Source organism: Drosophila grimshawi, unplaced genomic scaffold (assembly GCF_018153295.1).
Source record: "Drosophila grimshawi isolate 15287-2541.00 unplaced genomic scaffold, ASM1815329v1 contig_44, whole genome shotgun sequence".
NCBI classification, from domain to species: domain Eukaryota; kingdom Metazoa; phylum Arthropoda; class Insecta; order Diptera; family Drosophilidae; genus Drosophila; species Drosophila grimshawi.
This window is the reverse complement of record NW_025063240.1, coordinates 23551097-23563488: the sequence shown is the minus strand read 5'-3', so window position 1 is coordinate 23563488 and position 12392 is coordinate 23551097. Positions and strand designations below refer to the sequence as shown.

At 39.8% G+C, this 12392-nt stretch overlaps 2 protein-coding genes across 2 annotated transcripts; both read right to left on the bottom strand.

The window, feature by feature from the left end:
* Window positions 1-1347: 1347 nt before the first annotated feature.
* On the bottom strand, window positions 1348-4523 carry LOC6556735 (ATP-dependent RNA helicase DDX54). Its single transcript, XM_001983122.2, has 6 exons — window positions 4461-4523; window positions 3855-4401; window positions 3447-3790; window positions 2974-3384; window positions 2636-2917; window positions 1348-2575 (listed from the first exon to the last, which is right to left on the bottom strand). Exons 1-6 carry the CDS (start codon window positions 4461-4463, stop codon window positions 1676-1678), a joined length of 2487 nt encoding a protein of 828 aa, XP_001983158.2. The 5' UTR covers window positions 4464-4523; the 3' UTR covers window positions 1348-1675.
* Window positions 4524-4987: 464 nt separating this feature from the next.
* LOC6556685 (inversin-A) lies at window positions 4988-7937 on the bottom strand. The gene is made up of 10 exons (XM_032742767.1): window positions 7680-7937; window positions 7452-7607; window positions 7202-7399; window positions 6928-7140; window positions 6347-6464; window positions 6215-6295; window positions 5870-6156; window positions 5727-5812; window positions 5596-5665; window positions 4988-5529 (listed from the first exon to the last, which is right to left on the bottom strand). Exons 1-10 carry the CDS (start codon window positions 7803-7805, stop codon window positions 5050-5052), a joined length of 1815 nt encoding a protein of 604 aa, XP_032598658.1. The 5' UTR covers window positions 7806-7937; the 3' UTR covers window positions 4988-5049.
* Window positions 7938-12392: the final 4455 nt, after the last annotated feature.

Here is a 12392-nt window from a genome sequence, read left to right as displayed (position 1 = left end):
AAAAGACGCTCATAATTCCCAGGTATTTATATCAAAACACAATCTTATGCAGATCTTGTTATTGAATAAATATTTAGACTTGGGGATTAACACTGAGCACATAGTGCTATAACTAAATTTTAAACGCAGACCTTTAAAGAAAAAGTGCAAAGCACTACTGGATTACTGAATCGATAAAATACAATTTTTATTGTATGAAAAAATTCTCTGTTAACTATAATTATGAAATGATTTATTTAATTGTTTGAATTTCAGTGAGCAATAGTCAAAGTAAATAAATATCTAAGCATTTGTAATTATTTTCAAATAATTACAATTAAACTTCCATTTGAGTGATTTTAAAAGTAAGTCACAAACTGACGACGTTTCTGCAGTCGAAGTACTAGAATTTGGCCTTTGGAAAATGAAATCTATAGAATCAGCTTGCCTCGGAGAGTTTCCTATAATTTTTGATTGAGCTCACGCGTTTTCAACATGTTGTCCGAAGGTCTATCAAATGTCTGTGATGCATCGAGGCAAGAGGAACATATGTGGTGTCAAGCAGTACAGACATGCATAAGCCTAAGGGGTGGCAAGGCAGCAGTAGATTGATTCTAGTTGTGGTTTGTTAAAGTACAGTTTTTTTTGTTTTCTCAACTAATATACAAACAATACAAACGCCCGCCATTTGATTTTTGTAATTCAAGCTGAAAATTGTTTGTCGTAGTTGAGTAATCTACTTAACTGAAGATTTTATTTTATAAAAAAAAAAACTGTAAGCAAAATTAGTTAAACACCCAAAAATGGGCATTTGTCCTAGTCCTCATACAGAATGTGCGTGTCATTTGCCCTGACTTTGAAGTTTGAGTCTGGGTGTGGCCGGACTAACGCACCCTTACATGCGACTTTCCAGGAATACCTTATATATGCTGTATCTCCGCACACCCTTACAACCAATCCCAATCGTGTGTCATACACGTACCATTTTCTCAATGCTCATTTAGGTCATGTTACGAGCAGGGAAACAACAGGCGTGTCGCTTATTTAACGTCACGTTAGGACATAACTTTCAGCAGATGTTGTGTGTGTGTGTGACCCAGATACCCAAAAACATTCAAATTCGTCACTCTTCGGAACAATAGTACAAAAGGAATGGATTGCTTCGAGTACTTAACATTTTGCTCTTTGCTTTTTCTTTGCTATTTTATCAATATCGATCATTAATTCTTCAAAATGGTAGGAGCTGCATGTTCAGACTTTTGAGTTTTAGATTCATCCCTAAGTCTAGTTCGGAGTTCGTTCTTTTCTTTATAAACGTTTTTCACGTACACACCACTCAGGCTTCAATTGTTAAGGAAACACAGCATCTCATTTGACATATTTCTTTAATTGTTAAACCGGGAAAATGTTCTTGGAAAGTCGCCAATAGTTTGGCCCGACAGACAAAGGATCCGTCTTTGTATTTCAAGTGTTTGAGATGAAAAGTGATCGAATTGAATAAGGGGATACAAATTATTTGAGAACAAAAGTAAATCGGATAGGCAGCTCATTTCCAACCTCAGCATTACGAGTATGTGTCTTTTAAACATAATTGTTTAAATAAGTGCTAGGAGCTCGGGTAGAACCAATTATTTTTTTAGTACATAAAATATTAACAAGATATATATACCCATATAAAAATACAGGTTACCTTATCTTATTTGCGTCTCTTTAATCCTCCAGTATTCTGTGGGGTTGGTTTTGTTCTTTGATTTTTTCGCATACTTTTCTGGCGATTATGAACTTTTTTTGTGATATTTTCTTCCTGACGCTTCTTAATAAACTCAAGACGCATCCGCGACTTGACTATTTGTTCCGGTTTTCGCAGCTCCTTATCATTGCCGCTGATGCGCTTCATCAATTCCAGCTTTGCGTTGTGACGAGCGTGGCGTCCAACTGGATATCGTTGCACATGGGATAATGGCTGAAGGTTGTCGTCAGCGCTGCCAGCGTTTTCCCGTTGTAACTGTTCCTCAATCTTAGACTTCTCCTTCCACACGCTGTAGCGACCCGTTTTGAAGGATGCCGGTATCCAAGCGCCAGATTCTGTGCGTATTTTGTTTGCATGTGGATCTTGCACCGACACCATTTTTTTTTTTACACGATCCCATTTTTTAAGTCCTGGCTTGTGCTTTATTTCTTCGATTCTATTGCGATCCACCACAGAAAACTCTGCATTCTGAGCTTGACGCTCGAATGAGTTAATAGCAAGGCCATCCTCGGTGTGTTTATCTGCTGACTGGTAGGGTACATAGTTGTCTTCATCCTTGGTTTGTACCTTGCGTTTTTTCTTCTTTGATTTTTCTGTATATAGATCGTCCGTATTTTGTCGTTTTTTGGGTGCAACAACCTTATTAAACGTGTTTTTAATGGACTCGTCATCAGCACATGAACTAGTATTTGACTTCAAGGCGTTCACTTCCTTTTGTTCCTCGATAATGTCCTCCTTGGAACGTTGGTGGCGATACTTTTCAATGACTTCAGCGTGTTGTGATCGTTTTTCCTTCATAACAACAAATGGCACTGACTTTTGAGTTGTATTCAATTCAAAAATGGTCTAAAACATAAAAAAAAGGACTTAATATTATTCTTTTAAAGTGGTATAGAGGCAACTCACACCACTTGGTCGAAAGTTACGCATCTTCACTAATATGTCATGCTTTTCGTTTTCCAATTTACGCTCAGATTCTGCTACGTCGGCTTTGGAAATAGCATTAAGCCCTTGTCCAGAAATGGTCGCGGTTTGCTGGAGCACAGGCGCGGCATTAAAAAAATCTTCAAGTGCCCTTAAGGCAAAGAATTTAATCTTCTTGGCTCGCGAATTGGCATCAGTGGATGCTGTGGGGCGGGAGCTCAAGTACTTCTTGTACGCATTCTCGCTGGTGCGCAGCACACCTGCCTGTTTATCAAATAAACAATCACATACACGGTTTTGCAGACGATTATATGACTTACTATATGATGACTTTTTTTTATCTCGGTCACGGTCAAATACTCATCTTCCAGCAAGTCTTGCGGTATGGTTCCTATGGATGAGCTATCATTGATATTGAACGGCCGATTTAGAAATAAGTGCAAGTCCAGCAAATGCGCTGTGTCGTCTGTGGAGAATATAGAATAGGCTGTTCCAGTGCGTCCTGCACGGGCACAACGCCCTACGCGATGTACAAATAATTTCGGTATACCCGGAAAGTGCAAATTAACAACATAATCCAAGCTGGGTATATCAATTCCGCGTGCGGCTACATCTGTGACAACTAGAACCGAAACCTTCTTGCTCGCAAATTTTGCAGTATTAATTTTTCGTGCAGCTGCATCCAAGCTGGAATACACGGAAGTGTTCGATATGCCTGACTGGCTTAGAATCTAAATGGAACATATTATCAGACGCTGTATTGGAAAAAAATGTGATTTATACTTGCACGCACATATGAAATAAGTTCGACGTGATGTTGTGTACCCACAAAGACGACTGTCTGTGCTTGCTGTGGTATCACATATTTCAGGAGCACCACTAAAGCTGTAAAGCGATCTTCTGGTCGACAGTATACAAATTTTAAAGCCAATGCGTCTGGTAGTTTGGACTCCACATCCAATCGTATTAGCACCGGATCACTGAGTCCAGCCCGTGCAAATTCAACCAGTAGCTTTGGGAGAGTTGCAGAAAACATGACCATTTGACGTGAGGCAGGCAATCGATTCAACGTTTCGTTCAATTGCTCGCCAAATCCCATTTCAAAGAGCCTATCGGCCTCGTCGAACACCACATATTCTAAATTGTAAAATTGCCAATTAGAGTTAGTAATGTATACATGTACTTCAACTAGGTAGCACACCTATTGAAGTTAGTTTTAAGTCCATTTCCACACACAAATGCAAAAAGCGGCCAGGCGTAGCAACAATAACATCTGGACATGTATGTATTGCCGAAAATTGCGAGTCCATAGAATCACCGCCCAGCACTAGTATTGTCTTTAATTCCATAAAGCGACCCAACTCTTTAATAAATTTATATGTTTGCACTGCGAGCTCTCGCGTTGGCGATAGAATTAAGGCACGAGCGCCTTTTGTGGGTTCCCGGCGCTGCAGTTTCTCAAACAGAGGTATTAAAAAACAGGCGGTTTTGCCGGAGCCTGTTTTGGCCATCGCAACAACGTCGCGTCCCTCCAGAATCAGCGGAATGGTTTTTCGCTGAATAGGCGTGGGAACTTTGTATCCACGCTTAGTTATACCCTTCAGTAATTCAAATCCCAGGCCCATAGATTGAAATCCATGGCTTTTTTTCGATTTTGGTTTGTTTTTAAGAATGTCATCGTGGCCGCCACCAGTAACACTTTGTTCCAATGATGGAAAACCGGGTAGTTCGTCATGCTGCTTTTTACGCTGGAAGTTAAAAATGATTTATTAATAAATATAAAACCATTTTATAGATATTTACCGACCATTTCTAAAGGAATCAAGTAAATGAGCAAATAGATAATTTACACGTGCAAGTTCGCTAGTGTGACCGTTGCCTTTCAGAATTTGGAAATATCGATATAGCCCATTTCGATAAGACTTTTCTACATCGATCAAAAGCTAAGCATTTTACAAGCTGTCAAAGAATGCACTCTGCAATCGGAAAATGTTTCGTTATACCCAACTTGGTCCACTTTATCAATTTCCAAGCGCAATGTTATTCTAATAGACTTTATTAAACGTACAAAAGTATTATATATATGTGCATATTATAAAATCATTCGTACCTTACGCATTTAACATATGTGTGCATCTCACATTTTCAAATATATTTAACAATTAAACTTGAACGTAATATTATGCATTTTTCTTTTATCTCCAGTTTGCTTTCAATGCTTGCTATTAAACGCATTACCTCTTTTGGTATTACCAGAATGTTGTTAGAACAGCAACACCTTAATAAAACTTCTAAAATTTCCAATTACAAGTACATACATACTACACAGTTGCGAATTTTTGCAATCGTAATGTTAATGTTATACATATTTACAAGGATAATAAACTAAACCTTCCCTAAATGCCTACATAATTCATTTCTGCCTCAGGTTCACGGACTGACACAAGTTGCTCTAAACGCTCGATACGAAGCAGCATGTCTTCCTTTTCCTTCTGCACAATTTCTACACGACGGCGTAGCTCATCATTATGTCGCCGTAGCTCGTGCAGCTGCCGACAAATTTCGGACGACGTTAGCAATGGCATCACGTTGGGACCTTTTGTTGTATTGAACTCGTTGCCACTGCGTAAGCTAGAACGTATCGCTGCAGTGCCCAACGATTTATTTGCAGTTCCATTATTGGTGGCTCCGACAGCAGTTCCGGCTGCTGGCGAGGGTCGCAGTTGGATAGTTTGCACTGTCCCCACTTGACCACGCATTGTGCTCGCCACAGCGAGATTTGGTGTTGGCGTTGTGTTTGTCGCTTCGTTGATCAACTTCTGTTGCTCATCAATATCACCAATTTCGAGAGGTCTGGGTACGGCAGGTAGTTTCAACTAAGCAGTAATAAAAATGGTTGTCAATAAAAAATTTCGAAATTAGAGCAACCACAACGAACAAACCTGACGAGACTGTAATTGTCGCATGTTTACGAGTTTGGTACCATCGGCAAGTTGGCGTACCACTCCAGAGCTACAAAATATATACTTTTAATTTAGTCAGCATAATAAATAAGAAGACAAAGAGCTCTTGCCTAGCTAGGGTTGCGGGTATTTTTTGTAGAGATTTTGGCTGATCGCAAAGTTTTTTAAAGTCGGTCAGCGAGATAATTCTTATATTCTGAAACATAAAAAATTAAGTAATGAACTAAAAATGAATTATTTAAATATTTGTAACCTTGTTTTTTGTAACGCCACCCGCTGGACTTTGTGACGGTGATTCCTTTTGCTTAATGACATTCATACGTATTTTTTGGGGCGATGAATTGTGGTTTGTTTGATTTGTACTGGGTTGCAAACTAATTGCGTTGTTTTTTAAATGACTGTTGATAGATCCATTTGTACTTTGTTTGATATTTGATCCACGATTTGTTTCGTGCAATAGCATACGACCACCCTCTGAGAGCACTAGCTGCCGACCATTTCGCAAAGCAGTATTCAGCATCTTTTTCGAAGCTTCGTCATCTGCAATGTCGACCAATTTATTGAGACATATAATTTCTTAGAATGGAAAGCATAATACCTATTTGGTTGTCTTGCATCATGTCTGCAATTCCGTGGGTCTTCAACATATTCAAAGCAGAATTTCCTAGCACGTTTGTATCTATAAAAAATCGATATTTTTAGTTCTGTATAAATAAAAATATACACTTACGCGGCCGTAGTGTCTCTAGAACATCTAATTTATCCTCGACAGACATGTCCGCATCATCAAATCTTTGTGTTGGGGGAGACTCATCCATAATTGAATTAACTGCTTCACTGGTTTCCTTCTAAAAGTTAGACAAAGCGTGTAAGCATAATAAGATTAGATTAAACGATATTAAGGACAAACCGAAAATTAAAAAATGTTATATCTATTAATATGTTTGTAAGAAATGTAGATTACTCATCAGCTCCTTCACATATCTTACCGCCCTTGCCTAACGCAACCACCTATAAATCGCACCTTGTAAAATCGGTAGCTACGGATGTTAGCACTAGACATTCAACTCCATTCAACTCCAAACTCCAAACAAAACGCTTTACACTGGGAACAGAGTATTGCGCAGTCGGCTATATTCGACTCTAACGTTCTTACTTGAGGGAGAAAGATTTGAGTCTTTTATAAAGAGTATTGCGAATTCACATACTTTAATATCGATAATAAAAAGGAATCAAATGAGAATTTGATTTACAATGCAAAGGTTGTGGCATTCTTTGAAGTGAAGTTTGTGGAGTTGCCAAATCACTTACCTCACTGTCTTCGTTGAATTTGCGATTGGCCTGCATTTGGCGAGCGGCTTCCAGTTCCCCTAAAATATCTGCCTGTTCTGTTAACACGGCAAGGGCGATTGGGGTTTTTCCAAACTTGGAGACTAACGTTACGTCTGCCTGTTTCTTAAGTAGCATGCGTACAATACTTTTGTGTCTCTTCTCCACAGCCCAGTGCAGTGGCGTCATTCGAAGCTTTGTAATAAAACTTAGTAAGTTAATAAATGACAATTTATGACAAATTCGTGCTACTCACCATATCACGTGCGTTCACAGCAGGCTTCAGGGCCAAGAGTAAGCTTACAATTCGTTCGTGTCCAAAATAGCAAGCTAAATGTAATGGTGTTCGATCTACTTTGGTTTTGGCTTCCAAGTTGATGCCACCTTGAAGTAGAATCTCGCAGATTTCCAGTTGATTGTTCATCGCAGCAAAGTGCAGTGCTGACATACCCAGCTAAGAGTAAAAAGTTGAAATTTAAGTACTGGGTAATTATATCATAACTCACCCAGTCCGATGCAAACGGAGCACCATGTGCAAGCGCAGTCTTCACTCCGGGCACATCGCTGTCTCGAGCACATTGTAAAAGTTGCTTGCCCAAGTCGATGACCGTAGTTGGCCCGGGCGCGTTGCTCTTCTTTAATAGAAGCTCACCCTCGGTTCGCTAGAGTTAGAAACAGCAGGGGTTTTAACTATAAGTTGCTTGCAAGCCATTATAAAACGCCTTATTACTTACAATTTTATAATTTAGTAAGTTGGATAGCTGCTGGTTGAGAGATTGAGCCTCCATTGCCACACTGCCATCGGCACGTAATGTGGCGACTACTTTGCTGCTCCCCGTGGCTCCACCAACGCTGTGCATTTTAGCAAGCAACACTTTTAGCAACACAGGCTACGCCTTAAACATAACTTTGTTTTAATATTAATAATTGAGCACAACAAACGCCAATAATTTACAATGATCATCTGTATATGCGATAGAGTGGGTCACTATGATCATCAATTTGTTGATATTATATCGATATCAATATCGATGATTACAGCGTCTACTTTGAGCAGCATACTGTGACTGCAGCAGTGTTGACGTTTTGGCATCTTGTTATGCCTTGCCTGTCGAAAGCACCAATATATCGCTCAGCCGGCTAGCTATCGGCTCAGGGGTGTTCGACCGCGATATATTGGGCGGCAAGTTAACAAAAAATTTGTATTCTTTTATAAATAAAAAAAAACAAATACTTCCATCAAACCAGTCCGCTCGCTGCTGTGTTGGCTGTGTGGATGTTGTACAGCCTGCGTGTCCCTCCCTTCCTTGTGATTCCTCCTCTAAATTTCCTGGAGAAATTCCCTTTCATAATTATTTCTTTCTCGTTTGCTTCTTATGCCCTCATCTCATCCAATCACATTGATTTACCACATCATGTTCCTTTTTTTAGACTATTTAATTTACAATTCATATGATACATGTAACATCGTGATCCCTAACCTCTTTGTTGGCCAACACTAAATTCGCTTATATATATTTAATACAATTTTATCTATCTACTTAATTTAAAGCTTACAAAACATTTAGGTTTTTTTCTTTTCTCTTATTTGGCTTTAAAAGTGCGCATCACTGATTGACAATATGAGCATCACTATTGCCTTGGTTAGGGCCGATCAGCTGTCTTTGGCTCACTCTGCCGCAATTGGGCGGGAACAAACTCACTGATGTGTTGATACCATCCGAGTCGTCTCACGGGCTCCGGGCTTTGATTTCCTGGTTCCTGAGTCCAGTTGGCCGATTTCCTCCTTTATGGTGGCGATGAATAGTTCCGCCTGTTGCTGCCGCCGGTTTGTATGTTGGTATGTTTTGATTTTATTATCTTATTTATTATTTTTACTTTTATTTGCTATTTATTTATTTTACATTATTTTATTTTATATATAATTACTTCATAATTTTTTTACAACCAATTTATTTGAATTCTTTTTTTAAAACCTCCTCGCAGCGCATGCGCACGCGGTCTTTTTTTTCTTTTCTTCCTCTTTTTCTCAAGAGGGTCCCCCATCGATATCCTTCGCCTATCGATCTTTCTGCCGACCATAACAATCTTGGCCAACAGATCTGACTTGTATTAGCTTGACTTAGTTGTTTGTGGTCGGAAATTGATCATTTTTCCAAATATTTCAACGCTTGCCATAAAACATGCTGTATAAATACAAAAATTAATCAGATGCGTCAGCATATGGCAATGAAAAGCATGTTTGAAGGGTTCAATTTGTCCAAAAAATAAGTTCCACCCCCTACCAACTGGTGAAACTACTGAGCATAAGACAGTTTTGGATATTACAGCATGCTCCGATTCATTCTGTTAGCCATTAAAACGAATGATGTAACACAAAGTTTTTCCGCCAAAAACAGTGCAATTCATCGATGATCTGAAGTGTGAATGGCGATAGTAAATACAGTATCTTGCTTTTGCATACATAAATACTGTTTGAACAATTTTTGAGCCCCAAAGGTATAAAAATGTCTGAATTCTTAAATGACGAAGTGTATATTACTGATTACTAAAGTAATAATTGCTATCCTAATTACACAAAACATGCATTTAAAATTTTACCAGTTTTCTATCCTCTTAATATTTGTTGTCCCCCTTTTGCTAGTCGATCTGTGCGATTTTAAAAATATATAATTGACAAGACTGGGCTTGTTGCATTTGCAGACATATCGATACTCAATTATCGTATGCCACAACCAAAAGTGAGATTTAAAGGGCCACATTGCTGAAAAGCGGGAACAAGTTGGCAGGGTCAGCAACGTGTGAGGACATTCTCCGCAAGGTGGCGCGTTGAAGCTTAGGGACGAGAACACATGTGGAAAAGAAAAAAAAACGCAGTGAGGCAGGTCGTGGTCCATAGCGCTTAAATTTGTGTGCCGTACGGATCGAATGGTGAAGTACATTTAGGAGTGCCTTGACCCTCCATATTCGATAGACCTTGTGAAGCCAAATTCGGCGTGGCCGACGGCAGGTCACGCCGCAATTGTGCAATTTATGTCATATGCTCCGAAGTTGATGCAACAACGACCTGGCCGTCGCGCAAAGATTGCTGGATACGCCCTCGAAGCTACTGCGAGGAAAAACTGGGCGAATACACCATCCCCTGATATTGGCAGCGCGCAAGCGCACCGACGGTATTTCTTCAGCCGGTGAGTGCGTTCCGATGTGGAATAAGTGCCATCGGGATAAGCCTTTAGTAACCAGCCGCGTAGCTCGAGCGCAGTACGCGCAATCGACCCAGAGTCCAAATTAAATTACAAATTGTAAAAAGAAAAAAAAAACGACAAAAAGAAACACATGTCAAAAAAAAAAAAAAAGGGGTGCGAGTCGACTGCGCGCATGTGAGCAGTGCTCCAGCACACCCACCCCTACTCCAGTATATTTGGCTCACTCTGCCGCAATTAGGCGGGAACAAACTCACTGATGTGTTGATACCATCCGAGTCGTCTCACGGGCTCCGGGCTTTGATTTCCTGGTTCCTGAGTCCAGTTGGCCGATTTCCTCCTTTATGGTGGCGATGAATAGTTCCGCCTGTTGCTGCCGCCGGTTTGTATGTTGGTATGTTTTGATTTTATTATCTTATTTATTATTTTTACTTTTATTTGCTATTTATTTATTTTACATTATTTTATTTTATATATAATTACTTCATAATTTTTTTACAACCAATTTATTTGAATTCTTTTTTTAAAACCTCCTCGCAGCGCATGCGCACGCGGTCTTTTTTTTCTTTTCTTCCTCTTTTTCTCAAGATGGTCCCCCATCGATATCCTTCGCCTATCGATCTTTCTGCCGACCATAACAATCTTGGCCAACAGATCTGACTTTTATTAGCTTGACTTAGCTGTTTGTGGTCGGAAATTGATCATTTTTCCAAATATTTCAACGCTTGCCATAAAACATGCTGTATAAATACAAAAATTAATCAGATGCGTCAGCATATGGCAATGAAAAGCATGTTTGAAGGGTTCAATTTGTCCAAAAAATAAGTTCCACCCCCTACCAACTGGTGAAACTACTGAGCATAAGGCAGTTTTGGATATTACAGCATGCTCCGATTTATTCTGTTAGCCATTAAAACGAATGATGTAACACAAAGTTTTTCCGCCAAAAACAGTGCAATTCATCGATGATCTGAAGTCTGAATGGCGATAGTAAATACAGTATCTTGCTTTTGCATACATAAATACTGTTTGAAAAATATTTGAGCCCCAAAGGTATAAAAATGTCTGAATTCTTAAATGACGAAGTGTATATTACTGATTACTAAAGTATTAATTGCTATCCTAATTACACAAAACATGCATTTAAAATTTTACCAGTTTTCTATCCTCTTAATATTTGTTGTCCTCCTTTTTCTAGTCGATCTGTGCGATTTTAAAAATATATAATTGACAAGACTGGGCTTGTTGCATTTGCAGACATATCGATACTCAATTATCGTATGCCACAACCAAAAGTGAGATTTAAAGGGCCACATTGCTGAGAAGCGGGAACAAGTTGGCAGGGTCAGCAACGTGTGAGGACATTCTCCGCAAGGTGGCGCGTTGAAGCTTAGGGACGAGAACACATGTGGAAAAGAAAAAAAAACGCAGTGAGGCAGGTCGTGGTCCATAGCGCTTAAATTTGTGTGCCGTACGGATCGAATGGTGAAGTACATTTAGGAGTGCCTTGACCCTCCATATTCGATAGACCTTGTGAAGCCAAATTCGGCGTGGCCGACGGCAGGTCACGCCGCAATTGTGCAATTTATGTCATATGCTCCGAAGTTGATGCAACAACGACCTGGCCGTCGCGCAAAGATTGCTGGATACGCCCTCGAAGCTACTGCGAGGAAAAACTGGGCGAATACACCATCCCCTGATATTGGCAGCGCGCAAGCGCACCGCCGGTATTTCTTCAGCCGGTGAGTGCGTTCCGATGTGGAATAAGTGCCATCGGGATAAGCCTTTAGTAACCAGCCGCGTAGCTCGAGCGCAGTACGCGCAATCGACCCAGAGTCCAAATTAAATTACAAATTGTAAAAAGAAAAAAAAAACGACAAAAAGAAACACATGTCAAAAAAAAAAAAAAGGGGTGCGAGTCGACTGCGCGCATGTGAGCAGTGCTCCAGCACACCCACCCCTACACCAGTATATTTGGCTCACTCTGCCGCAATTAGGCGGGAACAAACTCACTGATGTGTTGATACCATCCGAGTCGTCTCACGGGCTCCGGGCTTTGATTTCCTGGTTCCTGAGTCCAGTTGGCCGATTTCCTCCTTTATGGTGGCGATGAATAGTTCCGCCTGTTGCTGCCGCCGGTTTGTATGTTGGTATGTTTTGATTTTATTATCTTATTTATTATTTTTACTTTTATTTGCTATTTATTTATTTTACATTATTTTATTTTATATATAATTACTTCAT